At 36.0% G+C, this 18,447-nt stretch overlaps 1 protein-coding gene across 1 annotated transcript; it reads right to left on the bottom strand.

Annotated features, from left to right (window-relative positions):
- Positions 1 to 13,780: 13,780 nt before the first annotated feature.
- LRP88_04344 (uncharacterized protein) lies at positions 13,781 to 17,334 on the bottom strand (the record flags this gene model as incomplete). Its single annotated transcript, XM_083240918.1, has 7 exons — positions 13,781 to 14,389; positions 14,441 to 14,554; positions 14,610 to 14,711; positions 14,762 to 14,880; positions 14,954 to 15,761; positions 15,920 to 16,350; positions 16,401 to 17,334. The coding sequence occupies 7 exons, from the start codon at positions 17,332 to 17,334 to the stop codon at positions 13,781 to 13,783; spliced, it is 3,117 nt and encodes a 1,038-aa protein (XP_083103448.1).
- Between the last annotated feature and the right edge of the window lie 1,113 nt (positions 17,335 to 18,447).

Genomic DNA, 18,447 nt, shown 5'->3' with positions numbered 1-18,447 from the left:
GCTATAAGTCTAAACTACGCATAAATATATTAAATATATAGCTATAAAAGGATTTAATTTCCTTACTTACTAAGGTAATAATATAGATAGAGAATAATATAAAGGAATTTAATTATATCTTAAAAGGGACTATAGACCTACTAATAAAGTCTTATAAGAATATATAAATTATATTTAAAGGGGAGACCTTAATAAGGTCTACCCTAAACCATAGGAGTAGGGACGCGCCTATAATAAGGATAAAAAATATAAAGAACTAAGTAATACTAAATATATAGAAGATAAAATAATAAAAAAAGGCTACTAGTAATAGCAAGATAGCTTAAAGGATAACTATAACTATAATACCTATATAGATAGTAAGTATAAATTTAATTACCTCGGCTATGCCCTAGTAATATTAAAAAACTAAATACCCTATTTAATATAGGGCAATAGGTAAATAAATATAAGAATATATTACCCTAGAAGGCCTTTTACTCTACTAATAGAGTATAATAGTAGTAATGCCTAGAATTAAAAGTATAAGTTAAGGGAGAATAATTAAACGCTTTAGTAAATAGTAGAGCTAAGTAAAACTACTTTAACCTAATAATAATAAATAAGCTTAAGCTATTATAGAGATATAAATAAATGCCTTATTTAGTTATTAACCTAGAAGGAACCTCTTTTAATTATAATAATAGTATTATTAATAGTAAGATTAATTACCTTAAAGTTTTTATTAAAAAAAAGAACTAAGAGATCTTATTTAATATTATATTAAATAAGTAATATAATCTTATACTTAGGTAACGTATATGATAAGCGAGTGGGACAGACAAGCGAGCGGGACAGCTAGATTATATACTAAAACTAGGATTTTTAAATAATTCTAGAAAATTCATATTAAGCTAAGGAAAGCTAAAAATTAGAAGTTAGCTTAATTATATAATATATTATTAATCCTGATTTTTATAGATTATTAGAAAAATACCCTATAGGGTAGTTTAGAAAAAGTATATTCGCACTGTATAAATAGCTATTTCTCTATAAAGGAGATTTTTTAAAAATCTATAAAAATTAGATATACTTTATTTATGAGTTAAATAGCTAGAAATACTCTTTATAAGTTTCTAGCTATTTTATTAAAGTTTTTATTAAAGTTTAAAAATCCTAGTTTTAGTGCACAGTCTAGCTGTCCCGCTCACTTGTCTGTCCCACTCGCTTATCATATATGTTACCTATAGTTATAATAATTTAATTTATATTTTAACTAGAGGACTAGCTAAGTGCTCTCTTTTAATAATAAGATACCCTTTATATTAAAAGATAACTTAGAATATAATATAAGATCTTAAGCTTTTACTAAAAAAACTAGAAAAGTTAGGTAAAGGCAAATATAAGATACCTCTCTACCTATAGGGATAAAATATAAATATAAAAAAAAATAGAAATAATAATAATAAAAAATAATTATATAAGTTATATAATAACTCTAAGAACTTAAAAAGAATCTAGCTCTATAAAAGAAACTATAAGATAACCTAGAAGAAGAAGAAGAGTGACTTAAAAATATCTTATAGTAATATTATATCTATAAGAAACTCTTTATAAAAGAACTTAAAATAGGTCTACTTAGATATATATATTATAACCTAGAAATTAAGTTTATTAATAAAAAGTAACCCGGCTTTAATAAACTTTACCTACTTAACAAAGCATAACTATTAATATTAAAGAAATATATTAAAGATATAATATAAAAAAGATATATTAGGGAAAGTAAGTTATTTATTAGATACCCTGTTATATTTATTTTAAAAAAAAATAAAAAGCTCTAACTTTATATTAACTTTAGAATACTTAATGCTATTATAGTTAAGAATTATATACCGCTACCTCTTATTAGCGAGCTAAAGGATTAGCTTTTTAGAATAAAGTATTTCACTATACTTAACCTTAAAAGAGCCTATAACTTTATTTAGATTAAAGAAAGAGATAAATAGAAAACCGCTTTTTATACTAAGTATAAACTATTTAAGTACCTTATTATGCCTTTTAGACTTATTAATATACCTATAGTATTTTAATAAATAATTAATAATATACTAACATATATAATAAGCAAGTTAGCCATACAAGCAAGTTAGCTACTTTTCCTTACCCTAAAGATTAAAAATCATAATAAAAATACCATAAATTATCTAATTAATTAAAACTACTCACTATACTCTTCCCCAGACGTCTCAATAACTACCTGATAGGTCCTTGCATTATGGCTAGGCTTACCGCAGACACCACAATGCCGAACACCCGGTCGCGCCGACCTCCCTTGACCACTACTCCTCGACGATTTAGCCACTACCTACGCATGAACATCCATTTAATCAATTGCTTGCCTTCCTTCCTCTACTGTTATTACCCCTCTTTTCTATAGTCGGGTCCTTTTTGCCCTCCGGCGCCGGCTTAATGTCTTATTTGCTAGTCGAAGCTCTCGGACCTCTGCCCTCACTAGAGCCATCTCATGCATATTTCCCTTCAGTGCCTTAGTAATTGACTTCATAGCCTCGATAATTGACTCAGGGGGAGCTACTATGATGCCTTCTGATTCGTCTCTCAAGGTATTCAGACTGAGATTGGGCCTCAAGCACGGTCTTTGGGGTCTTTGAAACCCAAGGGTTCGACGGTTCAGCCTCCTCCTCGGCCGGCGTTGGAGTCCGTAGCTGCACATCAAGCTTCGAGACCACAATTTCTGGGTCAAGAGGAACAATCCCGGCTCCTTTAAAGGATGCCTTGATATTTTTTTTCCGTCATCGTGGCCTGAAATGCGTTATAAAAGGCCGGGAGGAACTCGGTCTTTGAAATATAGTTTATAGAGCATCTGATCAAATGCTTAATTTCTTAACTATAAGCCCTCTTAAGCACGCTGAAGCATATAACGTCGAGGGGCTAGAGTAGATAAGACGAATGAGGTGGCATACAAAGCCGGATGATCTTGTTGTCCTGGCAATATCTCTCGAATTCGATTGAGTGGTAACTTTCATGGCCATCAAGGATTAAGAGACGATAGCGACTATTTATCCGCTTGGTTGTATGCCGGTCAAAGTGCTTAAGCCACTTAAGACCGGTCTCATTATCGGTCTAGCTATTTTAGGTCGTCGTAATAGCCTAATCGCCCGGGAGGTTGCTTTCTCGATACTAGTTGGCGAGGTGATACTGGCCCGCACCGATAATAAACGGCGGGATCGACTAGCCTTCCGCATTGATCGCTTAAATGACTATAATCCATTCCCGGTTTCTAGGTTGCACTGATTTTAGCTTTTTACGCCTTTCTGTGCCTATAACCACCATTCCGCTTGTAATCATGCCCATAAGAAAGCTAATCTCATCAAAGTTCTAAATATTATCTAATTAAATGCCATACTTCGCGATTATGTTCGCTATAAGCTAAAACTAATTACGGATAATAATTAGATCTTTATACTTAGCTCTCTGGTAGTCATATTTCCGAAAAAAACACGTCTTAAGCTCTAGGTATCGTCTAATGAAGTTATGAGCCCAATGCGTGCCGACTGGTGGCGCATCGCGGTCAGTAAGCAATTAATCAGCCATTTCTTTAATACCATGAAGCCGAGGGGGAAATCCTCGCGAATCTAGGTCGAGAATGAAGTGAATAAGGATCTGTTCCTCTAGATCAGATAGCCGGCGTGATTTCTGGATAGTATCGCGTCGAGATTGGATCCCTTTATGGCGATTAATAAGAGTATTGCGATTGACCTTATAGGCTCTTGCAGCTTATCGGAAGCTAAGTTTTGGTTGATTTTGATAAGCCTGAAGGGCAAGAAGCATTCTAGCCTCATAATTCGTAGATGATATGCTGGGTGATTAGGAATCAATTGATCAAATCGAGAAGATGTTAGGTGAGGGATTTTTGGCCAACTTGCTTGCATGGCCAACTTGCTTATCATGTATGTTATAAGAATATCTAGATATATTTATTATATATTACCTAGATAATATCCTTATCTTCTCTAAAATAAAAGAAAAATATATAAAATAACATATATAATAAGCATGCGTCGCATGCAAGTATGCGTCGCACTTTTCCCTCCTATACCTAACTTTTTATTTAATTAATTAATTCTTTAACTATTAAATATATTAGACCTAAATATTAAGGCTAAAACTCTTCTTGCTCTTTAAGCACTTTAGAATAACCTAAAACTAAGCATCTAATACGCTATAAACCTCTATAGGATCTCCGAGCATAGGCTACGTCACCGGCAGAATGGCATTTAATCGCGACACGATTAGATCCCTTAATCGCGTCGACTATCTAATCTTAAGGAATAAATCATTATTTACTTTATTCTTAACCTAGACTCATAAGGATTTCCCCCCTGACTGCGTAGTATAAAAGAAATAACTAATTAATTACTTACTAACCGCGATGCGCTATTAATTAGCACGCATTAGGCTTATAACTTTATTAGATAATACCTAGAGCTTAAGACGCGTTTTTTTTAGAAATATAACTACTAGAGAGCTAAGTATAAAGATCTAGCTATTATCTATAACTAGTTTATGCTTATAGCGAATATAATCGCGAAGTATAGCATCTAATTAAATAATCTCTATAATATTAATAAGATTAGCTTTATAATAGGCATAATTTAGAGCGGAATAGTTATTATAGGCATAGAAAGGTATAGAAAGCTAAAATCGGTATAGCCTAGAAACCGAGAATAGATTACGGTCATCTAGGCGATTAATGCGGATAGCTAAGCAATCCCGCCGTTTATTATTAGTGCGGGCTAATATTACCTCGCTAACTAGTACCGAGAAAGTAACCTCCCGGGCGATTAGGCTATTACGATGACCTAAAATGGCTAGACTGATAACGAGACCGGGCTCGAGTGGCTTAAGCACTTTAATCGGTGCATAGCTAAGCGATTAAATAGTCGCTATTATCTTTTAATCCTTAATAGCCACGAAAGTTACTACTCTATTGAATTTGAGAGATATTACGAGGAGAATAAGATTATTAGGCTTTATATGCCACCTCATTCGTCTTATCTGCTTTAGCCACTTAACGTTAGGTGCTTTAGCGTGCTTAAGAATGCTTATAGTCGAGAAATAAAGCTTCTAATCAGATACTCTATAACCCACGTTTCAAAGACTGAGTTCTTTCTGGCCTTCTATGCCGTATTTTAGGCTACTATGATAGAAAAAAATATTAAGTTAGCCTTTAGAGAAGCCAGGCTTATTCCTCTTGACCCAGAAAGTATAGTCTTGAAGCTTGATATGTAGCTATAGACTCTAACGCCGCCTAAGGAGGTAGCTAAACCATCAACCCCTTAGGTCTTAAAGACCCTAAAGACCGTGCTTAAGGCTTAATCTTAGTTAGATTACCTCGAGAGATAAATAAAAAGGCATAAAAGTAGCTCCCTAGAGTTTATTTTAGAAGCTATATAGTCTTCTTCTAAGGGAATAAAGATAATTATATATAAGGTTGCCTTACTTAAGGCTAGGGTTAAAGAACTTAAATAGGCAAATGAGATACTAAGCCGGCGCTAGAGGGCAAAAAGGACCTAACTATAAAAAAGAGGGGTAATAATAATAGAGGAAGGAAGGTAAGTAATTAATTAAATAGATATTAATGCATAGGTAATGGCTAAATCGTCGAGGAGTAGTGGTTAAGGGAGGTCAGCGCGACCGGGAGTTTAGTATTATAGTGTCTATAGTAAGCCTAGTTATAATATAAGAATATATTAGGTAGTGATTAAGATATCTAGGGAAGAGTATAATAAGTAATTTTAATTAATAAAATAGTTTATAGTGTTTTTATTATGATTTCTATCTTAAAGGTATAAAAAAAGTGTGATGCATACTTGTATGCAATGCATGCTTATTATATATATTATATCTATAAGGTATTATAAATACTATAAGACGCTAAGTTACTAGTAGAACCTGAGAAAAGTAAATTCTATGCCTTAGAGGTAGGATTCCTTAGATATATTATCTCTTATAATAAGATATATATAGACCTTAAGAAGGTCTTAGTAGTAAAAGACTAAAAAGAACTAACTAATATTAAGGAGGTATAAGCCTTCCTTAGATTTACTAACTACTACCGCAAATTCCTTAAAGCTTTTAAATAAATAGCTATACTACTAATAGAGCTTATAAAGAAAGATAAAACTTTTATATTTAAGAATAAAGCTAGGGATACCTTTAATAAAATTAAGGAACTTATCTTAAGCGAACTAATACTTAAGATATTTAACCTATCTTAATTAATTAAACTTAAAACTAATGCCTTAGACTTCGCCCTAGGTGCTTAAATTAGATAATAAGATAATAAAGGACTCTTATACTTAATCGCATTTTACTCTTATAAGCTATATAGAGTAGAATTTAATTACCCTATCTATAATAAAAAATTCCTTATAATTATTAATACTTTTAAAGAATTTAGGTATTATCTCCTAGGAAGCTAATATTAGATTAAGGTATATATAAACTATAAAAATATTACTTACTTTGTAAAGATATAAGAACTTAGTAGATAATAACTATAATATATTAAATACCTCTTAGAATTTAATTATATTATTATCTATATTAAAGGAATAGAGAATAGCAGGGCTAACGCGCTTAGCTAATAACCTGACCTAGATACTAAAAGAATTAAGATAGAAAAATAACTTTTATAGTTTATATAAGAAAGATACCTTATATAATAGAAAGTAACTAATAGTACTAAATAAAATAATAGGCTAATACCTTACTAAATTATTATAATAACTTATATAATAAAATAAGGTAATTTATTATTTATAAAAATCCTAGAATATAATAAATACCTCTTAGATAATAAGAAAATAAATAAGTAATAAGTACTAAAAGAACTATAGCATAACCTTATATATAAAATCTATAATCACTTACTATATAGATATTAAGGAATTAATAAAACCCTAGAACGAGTTAAGATAATATTTATATTTCTTAATATAAAGAATATTATCTTAATAATTACTAGTTAATGCGATCTTTATATAAAAACTAAGATATAATGCTATAAACTATATAGAAAACTATAACTACTCCTAGTTATATAATAACTATAGGACTTAATTATTATAGATTTTATTACTAAGCTACCCTTATTAAAAGAACTAGCTACTAGAAACTTCTATAATAGCATTCTTATTATTATAGATAAACTTATGAAATTTTCTTATTTTATACCCTATAGAGAATTAATAATAGCTAAAGAATTCGCCTACCTCTTCTACTTCTATATCACTAAGATATATAGAATACCACTTAAAATCATCACGGATAAGAGACCCTTATTTATATTAAAATTCTAGTAAAGCCTTATAAGATACTTAGGAATTAATTATAAACTCTCTATAGTATACTATAAAGAAATAAATAAATAAATAAAATATATAAACTAAATACTAGAATAATACCTTTATTATTATATTAATTATAAATAAACTAACTAGGTTAAAAAACTACTAGCTGCATAGCTAGCCTATAATATAGCTATAAATAAAAGCATAAAGATTATACTAGCCTATGCTAACTTTAGATTCACCCTAGACGCATACTAATAAATAAGAAATACTATTATTAACCCCAAAGTAATCCTTACTAGCGATTAATTATAAAACTTATATAAAGAGATAAAAATAAAGCTTAAATTTATTAGGCATAAAATAATAAGCTACGCTAATAAAAAAAATATTAAGGGACTAATCTTCTTAGAGGGAGATATAATCTACCTCGCAATAAAAAAATTAAAATAAAATAATAAAATAAAAAGCTTAATTATAAATATATTAGACTATATAAAATTAAGTAAAAAATCTTAAAGTAATATATATAATAAGTATGCGACGTATCTAAGTATGCGACGCACTTTTCCCTCCTATACCTAACTTTTTAATTAATTAATTAATTTTTCCACTACTAAATATATTAGACCTAAATACTAAGGCTAAAACCCTTCTTACCCTTTAAGCCCTTCAAAATGACCTAAAACTAAACGTCCGACGCGCTACAAAGATCTATAAGGTCTCTAAGCTAAGGCTACGTCGTCGCAGATAGGGAATCCAATCGCGATGCAATTGGATTCTAAAATCACGCCGACTATCTAATCTAGAGGAATAGATTATAATTTAATTTATTCTTAACCTAGATTCATAAGGATTCCCCCCCCGATTATATGCTATTAAAGAAATAGCTAACTAATTACTCGCTAACCGCGATGCATCACCTATTAGTAAGCGCTAGGCTTATAACTTTATTAGGCGATATAAAGAGGTTAAGATATATTTTTTTCGTAAATATAACTACTAGAGAGCTAAATGCAAAGATCTAATTATTATTCGCGATTAATTTAGGCTTATAGAGAGCATAATCGCGAAATATAGTATTAACCTCGCTAATATCTATAACTTTAATGAGACTGGCTTTATAATGGGTCTAATTATAAGCGGAATAGTCATCATAGATATAGATAGGCGTGGAAAGCTAAAATCAGTATAGCCTAGAAACCGGGAATGGATTATAGTAATCTAAGCGATTAATGTGAAAGGCTAGGCGATCCCGCCGTTTATTATCGGTGCGGGCTAATATTACCTCGCTAACTGGTACCGAGAAAGTAACCTCCCGGGCAATTAAGCTATTGCGATGACCTAAAATGGCTAGACTAATAATAAGATTAGTCTTAAGTAGCTAAAATACTTTGACTAGTATATAAGTAATTAATTAATTAGTTCTTATTATCTTTTAATCTTAGATAGCTATAAAAGTTATTATTTTATTAACTTTAAGAGATATTATAAGGAAAATAAAATTATTATGCTTTATATGCTAATATATATAATAAGCTTATATCCTAGACAAGTATATGTCTTAAAAATCCCTTAATCTCTCTCTCTTTTATTTAATTAATTAATTCTTAACTACTAAATATATCTAAATTTAATAGCGAGGGTAATATACTTCTTGCCCTTTAAGCGCTTTAAAATAACCCAAAATTACATATCCGACGCGCTGCATTAATCTATAATATCTACCCTAAAAAGCTAGGTCGCCGCTAGAAAGGTATATAATCTCGATATAATTAAATTCCTAAATTATATAAATTATCTAATCTAGAGGAATAGATTATTATTTAGTTTATTCTTAACCTAGATTCGCGAGGATTTCCCCTGTGACTACATAGTATTAAAGAAATAGTTAATTAATTACTTACTAACCGCGACGCGCTACCTATCGGCAAGCGCTAAGCTTCTAACTTTATTAAGCGGTACTTAGACCTTAAGACGCGTTTTTTTTAGAAATATAACTACTAGAGAACTAAGTGCGAAGATCTAGCTATTATTTATAATTAGTTTACGCTTATAGCGAATATAATCGCGAAGTATAGTATCTAATTAGAAGATATCTATAACTTTAATGAGACTGGCTTTATGATAGGCATAATTCAAAGCGGAATAGTCGTCATAGGCATAGATAGGCATAGAAAGCTAAAATTAGTGTAGCCTAGAAACCGGGAATGGATTATAGTTATCCAAGCGATCAATGCAGAAGGCTGGGCGATCCCGCTATTTATTATCAATGCGGGCTAATATCACCTCGCTAACTGGTACTAAGAAAGCAACCTCCCGGGCGATTAGGCTATTGCGATAACCCAAAATGGCTAGATAGATAACGAGATTGGTCTAGAGTAGCTAAAGCACTTTAACCGGTGTATAACTAATCGATTAATTAGTTCTTATTATCTCTTAATCCTTGATGGCTATAAAAGTTATTATTTTATCGATTTTAAGAGATATTATTAGGATAATAATATTATTACGCTCTATATGCCGCCTTATTTATCTTATCTACTTTAGCCCCTTGATATTAGGTGCTTTAGCGTGCTTAAGAGCGCTTATGGTTAAGAAATAAAGCATCTAATTAGATGCTCTATAACCCACGTTTTAAAGACTAAGTTCTTTCTAGCCTTCTACGCCGCATTTTAGGCCACTATAATAGAAAAAAATATTAAGTTAGCCTTTAGAGGAGCTAGGCTTATTCCTCTTGACCCGGAAAGTATAGTCTCGAAGCTTAATATATAGCTATAGACTCTAATGCCTACCGAGGAGGTAGCTAAACCCTTGACCCCTTGGGTCTTAAAGACCCTAAAGACTATGCTTAAGGCTTAATCTTAGTTAGAATACCTCGAGATATGAGTTAAAAGGCATAAAAGTAGCTCCCTAGAGTTAATTCTAGAAGCTATATGGTCTTCTTCTAAGGGAATAAAGATAATTATACATAAGGTTGCCTTACTCGAGGCCAGGGTTAAAGATCTTAAATAGGTAAATGAGATACTAAGCCGGCGCCGGAGGGCAAAAAGGACTAGACTATAGAAAAGAGGGGTAATAATAATAGAGGAAGGAAGGCAGGTAATTAATCAAATGGATATTAATGCGTAGGTAGTGGCTGAATCGTCGCGGAGTAGTGGTTAAGGGAGGTTAGCGTGACTAGGGGTTTAGTATTATAGTATCTATAATAAGCCTAGTTATAATATAAGAACCTATTAGGTAGTAATTAAGATATCTTAAGAAGAGTATAATAAGTAGTTTTAATTAATTAAATAGTTTATAGTGTTTTTATAGTGATTTCTAATATAAAAGGTAAAGATTTTTAAGACATATACTTATCTAGGATATAAGCTTATTATATATATTACCTTATTTATCTTATTTATTTTAGCCTCTTAATATTAGGTACTTTAACCTACTTAAGCAGGCTTATAGTCGAGAAATAGAGCATCTGATTAGATGCTCTATAACCCATATTTCAAAGACTAAGTTCTTTCTGGCCTTCTACGCCGCATATTAGGCTACTATGACGGAAAGAAATATTAAGGCGGCTTTTAGAGGAGCCAGGCTTATTCCTCTTGACCCGGAAAGTATAGTCTCGAAGCTTAATATGTAGCTACGGACTCCAATGCCTGCCAAGGAGGTAGCTAGCCCTATGACCCCTTAGGCGTTAAAGACTCTAAAGACTATCCTTAAGGCCTAATCTCAGTCTGAATACCTCGATAGATAAATTAGAAGGCATTAAAGTAGCTCCCTAGAGTTAATTTTAGGAGCTCTTAAGTCACTTACTAAGGGGACTAAGGCAATAATATATAAGAATGCCTTATTAAGGTCTAAGAATAAAGACCTTTAAGAGGCAAATAAGATACTAAGCCGGCGCCAGAGGGCAAAAAGGACTAGACTATAAAAAAGAGGGGTAATAATAGTAGAGGAGGGAAGGCAAGTAATTAATTAGATGGATATTAATGCGTAGGTAGTGGCGGAATTATTGAGAAGTGGTGGTTAAGGAAGGTCGGCGCGACCGGGGGTTTAGCATTGTGGTGTCTGCGGTAAGCCTGGTCATAATATAAGGACCTATTAGGTAATAATTGAGACGTCTAGGGAAGAGTATAGTAAGTAGTTTTAATTAATTAATTAATTTATTATATTTTTATCTTAGTTTATAGTAGTAAGGTTTAAGAAAAGTGCGTTATATACTTAGATGCGTTGTATGCTTATTATATATGTTGTAACTATAAATTAGACTTATTACCTAAGGTTAAGCTCTATTTAATCTTTTATATCTTATTACTTAAATTAATATAAAATACTATCTAAGTTAAAACTAGAAATAAACTAGAAATAGAAATTAATAAACTAGAAGAATATATTATAGAAGCTATCCTTAATATAGATAAAATTAATAGCAGAATAATATACTTCATTAAATAAAAGGACTATCTAGACTTAGAAAACATATGGGAACCCCTAGAATACCTCACTGGTTTATAACGCCTCCTATGGAACTTCTACTGGCAACACCGGAGGAAAGACCGATATCTAGATCAAGGACAGCCAACCAATCAATAATATCAACTGCCCCAAAAGCCTAAGCATCAACCACAGCCTTAGCCTCCCGGCGATCTAACTCATCTAACTCATCTAAAGAATTCAGGCCTCGACGCACTATCTTAATACCCCGCTCATAGATCTACTTCTTCTAATAATAAAGACGCATTAAACGAGAAAGCCTCTTATTTATCTACTACTATAAGGCAATTAACTCCCCTTTGGCCTTCTCCTCCTTAAACTCTAAACAATGCTTCTCAGCTATAAGATAAGACGCTATTAAAAATCAATAGGGAAAAAAAGATAAAAACTATATATATTAGCGGAAACTAATATACCTAAACTATTATAGGAATAACCCTAGTAAATATACTCTAAATAATAAGATATACCCTTAAGTATCTTATACCGTAATTACTTCTAAGTATAATATAAGTAAGGTATAACTTTGAAACCTATCTCTTTAATAAGTTTAAATAAATAATAGCAATATATAGTAAATTAAGATTTTACTTTTAATATATTATTAGTATTATAAGGAATATTTAAGGAAGAAGGTTTTAATAAACTATAGAAATTTTAAAAGGTTAATTTTATAGGCCTTAGGGATAAAACTAATAAAGAGGAGATATTATATTATAACCTAATAAAGTACTTATTATATAAGTAAAAAAGATACTTATTAAACCCGCTAATTAGGAAATAATTACTTATAATACTATAAATAATTACTATAATTACTTTATAATTATAAGTAATTACTATTATAATTACTATAACTATACCACTAGATATAGTAATTACCTAAGATACCCCGAAGTATATAGTATATACTTATTAGTACTTTCTTATATACTAGCTACCTTAACTATTAATATAACTTAGTTATACTTAATACCCTTAAGCATATTACTAGACGTGACCTATACACCTACTCTTAGAGTACGCGACCTAATTCACTGCTAAATATAAACCAGTATGACCGGTTTATCCCCTTAGGGCCAGCACGATCGTCACAGTTAGGGTAGTATTGAAAAAAGTATATTTATACTATATATTTAACTATTTCTTTATAAAGAGCTTTTTTAAAAAATCTAAAAAAATTATTATAAGATTTCTTAAAAGATTAGGTTTATAAAAGTACTCTTTTTAGGTTTCTAGCTATTTTATAGAAAAAGCTAAGAGGTCTAGGGTAAGTGGAATTTTAGTAATACAGTATGCTGTCACGCATGCTTGTTTGTCACGCAAGCTATGCATAAACTATTAACTGCCCTATGGTTTACTAGTATAAAAAAATCTCTTATAGAAAAATACTATTAGTAGCTTAACCGACGGTTTATATAGGTGATAGGTTTCTAAAGGCGTTAAGTCATCCGAGGACTATGTTAAATAGCCAGCTCAACATGTCTCCGCCCACGAGCAAGAGGCGCGAGAGTGGAGGAGACTCAACCCGCAAGCTGTAGGACGACGGGGTACTAAAGCGGAAACAGGACACACCCAAAGCCTTGCATTCATAAGAAAAAAGGTTCCAAGTTATCCAAGTCACTATTGGTCCAGCTGCATCGAGTTTTTTATATATGGCAATTACCTGCCCTTTGACCACTCTAAACTCAACATTCATGGAAATCCAAACACGATTTTCATACCATATATATAAGATAACTCCGATTACTGATGGGATTTTACATGGTTCCCTCTTCTCGTCCTTCTTCACGCTTGCCTTTCCAGGCTCTGCCGAGTCACCCCACCCCCCGTTTTGTCGTTGCCCCTACCCCCGATCTGACTTAATCGGTTCTCTTCCCTCTAATTGCGACACGGCCTTTCTGTTTCGCTGACATGTTCTCAAGGCAGGTGTACTAAGCCTGTTCAACGATGATTGGCCCAACTGTAGATGACATCTCCTTGTCTTGAGTTTTTTCCTCCGTGGAATCGCTGTCTTCTCCACGACCCAATTTCTTAGATCGTTTGAATAGCCTTGCAAATTTGGAGCAACCTTTCGCAAGAAGCCTATACGAGATGACAAAGGGCGGTGCCACAAAGTGGACAACCTTTCCAAACCACTCATCAGGGAAAATGCGCACGACCACACCCCATGGTAGACTGAATGCTGCGACGAGGATTGAAATAGCCCACTGAGGACCGTCGAGACCATCAGGATCGATATCGAAGACTCGGTTACCCACGAAGACAATGGCAACTTGTAGACCGATCATGATGAGGTTGATAATAATAAAAAACCAGTTTCGGTGGACTCCCACGAAAATATTAAACTTGTTGTCGAGCCGACGGCAGTTTAGCTCGTTGAAGATTTGCATCCAAACGAACATATTGAAGATGATAGTATCAAGCTGAAGCTTCTCACTTTCAATGCTGACATCGTAGTTGAGAATGGCGCCGCCGGCGAAATAAAGGACGAGGACAACAACGAGCTGGAAAATAGATTGACCGATGATCATTTTCCACATCTTCGGTTATTAATATTGTCATACATTAGGTGGAGGTGATGATGGACTTACGTTCATAGTGATGAGCGGTGCAGACTTGGGTTGAGGAGGCCTATCGAGGATGGCATCTGTAGGGGGGTCTGTGGCCAGAGCCAGGGCAGCCATTGTATCCATAATCAAGTTAATCTGTTGAAAGTCAATATTCAACCTAGGTGTGCGCTGAACTTGATTGCCGACTTACCCATAGCAGCTGCACGGCTTTAAGAACTGGCTCGTAGTCATCATTGTACATGGAAGTAACAAACGACAGTATGACCGCAGTGATATTCACAGTGATTTGAAACTGTTGATATGTCAGCTATGTATATGGCTTCTCAGATAATAGTAGAATACCTGCAAAAACTTCTGCACAGCATCATTAACAGCCCGGCCCCATTTTAGGGCAGTGATGATCGAGGCAAAGTTATCATCCATAAGAATAATCTCGGAAGCCTCTTTCGCTACTTCGGTACCTGAAATATCGTGTGGTTAGCTAACTTCCGTAAGCCCATTCGACAACGGGCCAATAGAGCCGACTCAACATACCTGAAATACCCATAGAGAAGCCAATATCGGCAGCCTTGAGAGCTGGTGCGTCATTAGTGCCATCGCCTGTCACAGCCACGGTTTCTCCCAAGGCCTTGAGACGTGTAACCAAGACACGTTTATCGTCGGGCGATGAGCGGGCTAGAACCTGTAGTCGGGGGATGATCTTGTCGAGTTCTTCCTCGGATAGTTTGCGGAATTCAGGACCTTCCATGATAATGCCACCATCAGTAAAGATGCCGCATTCCGTGGCAATAGCTCGGGCAGTGACCAAGTTATCTCCTGTAACCATCCGAGTAACAACGCCAGCACGCTTGGCATTTTGTACAGCCTGAGGAACGCCAGGGCGGACCGGATCCTGGATGCCAACAACACCAAGAAGAGTCAAGTCACTCAGGCTTTCAAGATTGGGTACCTCCTCAAAGTCCTTGTACCCCATTCCAATGGTACGGAGAGACTTGCTTGCGAATGCAAGGATGGCATCTTCCGCGGATATGCGGTCCAGGGGTTCAACCTCACTGGTGATTGGGTTTATCTGCTGTGTGCAAAACCCGACGATGATTTCGGAAGCTCCCTTGATGAGTAATCTGTAGCCAGATGGAACCTTGATGACTGCGGCCATATATTTTTTGACAGAGTTGAAGGGCTCGATGACGACGATTTGTTCGTTTGCCCTGGTTTCCGAAAGGGACTGCATGCCAAGATGGTCCCTGGCAAGCTGTAGTAGCGCAGTCTCCGTCTTGGAGCCGATGAATGTTGTCTCTCCTTCATGTGTTCCTTCAAAAGCCGTCGAGTTGATGGCTACTGACTGAGTTATGAGCTTTCTGGTGTCCTGAGACAAGCTCGAGGCCCACGAAGAAGTATTATCGGTGAAGCTGGAATCACCAAAGCGCCCGGCGGTGACGGTCATTTTGTTCGTAGTCTGAAAATTAGCAAGGTTTGTTCCTCTTGTCCAAGGCGACTTACCAGAGTTCCTGTCTTGTCTGAACAGATGCAAGTAGCATTGCCCATAGTCTCGCATGCCCTAAGTACTCTGACGAGATTATTCTCCTTCAAAAGGCGTGTCGTAGCAAAGGCCAGCGCAAGGGTGACAGCAAGAGGTAGACCTTCAGGCACAGCCACAGCAATGATAGCAATGGCCACGACCAAAAGGTCAACAAAGGTCGATGCTTTCTCCTCCGCCGGCCTGTCATCCCCAGGGAGATGTGCACAAAAGCGGAAAAGGAGAATAAAGAACATGAGCACTGAAGCACCACCACCGAGCTTAGCAATAGCCACTGCTAATCCTTCCAGTTTCTTTTGCAGGGGCGTCGACTCAATATCCGTCCGAACTGACATCATGATTTTGCCAAAGCTGCTGTTGGTCCCGACCGAAGTACAGAGGAATGTCCCCATGCCTACAACAAATTAGTAACACTTCATGGTCCCTAGTGTACGTGTGTCTTACCTTCAAGAACCCTTGACCCGGAAATGATGAATGGGTCAGGATCTTTGCTGCTGTTCCAATCTGGTGCAAAGACCTTTGCGCCGGGCGTCTTTTTCAGGGCGTCTGACTCGCCGGTTGCAGTTGATTCATCGCATTTGACATTGTGCCCATCGATAAAGATGCCATCAACAGGAATCAAGTCACCCGGCTCAAGGTAAAGAACATCTCCGACGACCACGTCGACAACGTTGACAAGCATGGACTTGCCGGACCGAAGCACCTTGACTTCTCTGTCATCTTTCTTGGTGTTCAGCTTGACGAAAGCCTTTTCTTTTTGCCAGTCATTGTGCGAGGCGACTACCACGACAATGACAACAGCGGACAAAATAGCAACGCCTTCAACCCAATCAACGGGCGTAGGGTCGCCAGGCTTGTGGGCTACACCAAAGGTCTCGTAGAGACCGAGCGCAAGGGATATGACGCCAGCCACCAATAACATGATCAGAACTGCTTCTTGAAGAGTGATCCATGCCAACCTCCAGATTGACTTGGGCTTTTTCGCTGGAAGCTGGTTGCGCCCATACGTGCGAACTCTTTCAGTGGATGGGCCGTGCGAGGAAGTATGCGGTTTGAGCTCATCCACGCTGAGACCAGCTTTGAGGTCTACACGGAGACTGCGAGCGAGGCCCTCGAGACCACCAAAACCCTTGAGGACATCAAGTGATTTGGGGTCGAGTAATTGGCCGAGTTGATCGGGGCTATGAGGGAATGGCCTGTTGGGGTCTCCGAGGTCGACACCTTTAGGCTGGCCCGGGTCGTAATACTGCGGTACATCTGACAGGTAGCTGCTAGGCGCAACAGTTGTCCCGTCAGTGAAGGAGATGGTGTCTGCGTTGCTCGTCGACCGCTGGCGTGGATCCAACAGTGCCTTTGGATCAAGTAAATTGCTTGACATGTTGCAAAAGTATAAGGTAGGCCTTCAAACCTTATCTGAGGCCCTGGATAAGGGAATCGTTGTGAAGGGAGTCGGCTCAAGAACCAGTAGGCTATGGTGGAGAAGGCATCTTGGTCAATACGTGGGGTGGTTGACATTATATACCTATGTCTACCTGCCTGTTTCTGCAATCCAAGATCGGGGTAAAGCTGCATCGCGACCACGTTCGATAGCTTAGCTCAAGTCTCAGCAGGAGAGCTGTTGTCGAGATCAACAAAGGGGGGGCCACGGGGCTCCTCTTCCCAACCAATGACTGCACTTGGAGGGATCTGATAAGCGCCACGTTGGCGTTGGTATTGACAAAGCTGGAGAAAATCTGCGTTACATAAGCGGACACGGATATCTGTCTCTTCTTAATCGAGGGAGGATCAGCGATCACGGCACGGACCAGAGCGTCCAAGTCACTAGCAAGTCCAATGAAGGAGCAGGTTTGATATTAGTAATCGGTGACGGAAATGAAGAGCTTGGGCCATATCTTGTTTGTCTTGCATGCACTGCCTCTCCTCGATGATGTGACGCCGTTAACTGAGCCTAATAAGTACTGAGGATTGGTTGTATTATCATATCTCCACCCGTCACCTCGCCTACAATGTTTCAATTAAGCTTTTGGCATCAAAACGGCATTGTGTTAGCGTGAATATACGTCGAAGCAAAGGGACAGATGGAAATTGAGATGTGAGAAAAGAAAGAACCAGGTCCGATAGCGCGACAGGCAAGGGCTACCAAAGAAGGCTCCCCACGCCTTTCTTCCCCATCCCTCGGCCCAAGACTGACTTGTCACATACAAAGTTTTATGAAGAATACCCATACACTGAGACGCCTTGTATTATCTATATTACACTTGCCTGTCCTCTACTTCTGCTACCTGATATGAACCAACCCATTCCTCAAAATGCATTTACTTCTATGCTACGAGCTCAATGATCTTTGGTCTATGTCGAGACTTACGAAAAGGTGAAATGCCGTCCCATGTTCAGTAGCCTCGACGTTTTCAAGGGTAACAAGAGGGTGAGGAATACTGTGTTGTTTACACTGTAGAAAATGGGAAATGGGTGCTGAGTTGCCATGCACCAT

The sequence above is a fragment of the Fusarium phalaenopsidis genome (genome assembly GCF_050370095.1).
Source record: "Fusarium phalaenopsidis strain FUZ10S chromosome Unknown contig_32290, whole genome shotgun sequence".
In the NCBI taxonomy this organism is placed as follows: Eukaryota; Fungi; Ascomycota; class Sordariomycetes; order Hypocreales; family Nectriaceae; genus Fusarium; species Fusarium phalaenopsidis.
This window is presented reverse-complemented; position numbering and strand designations above follow the sequence as displayed.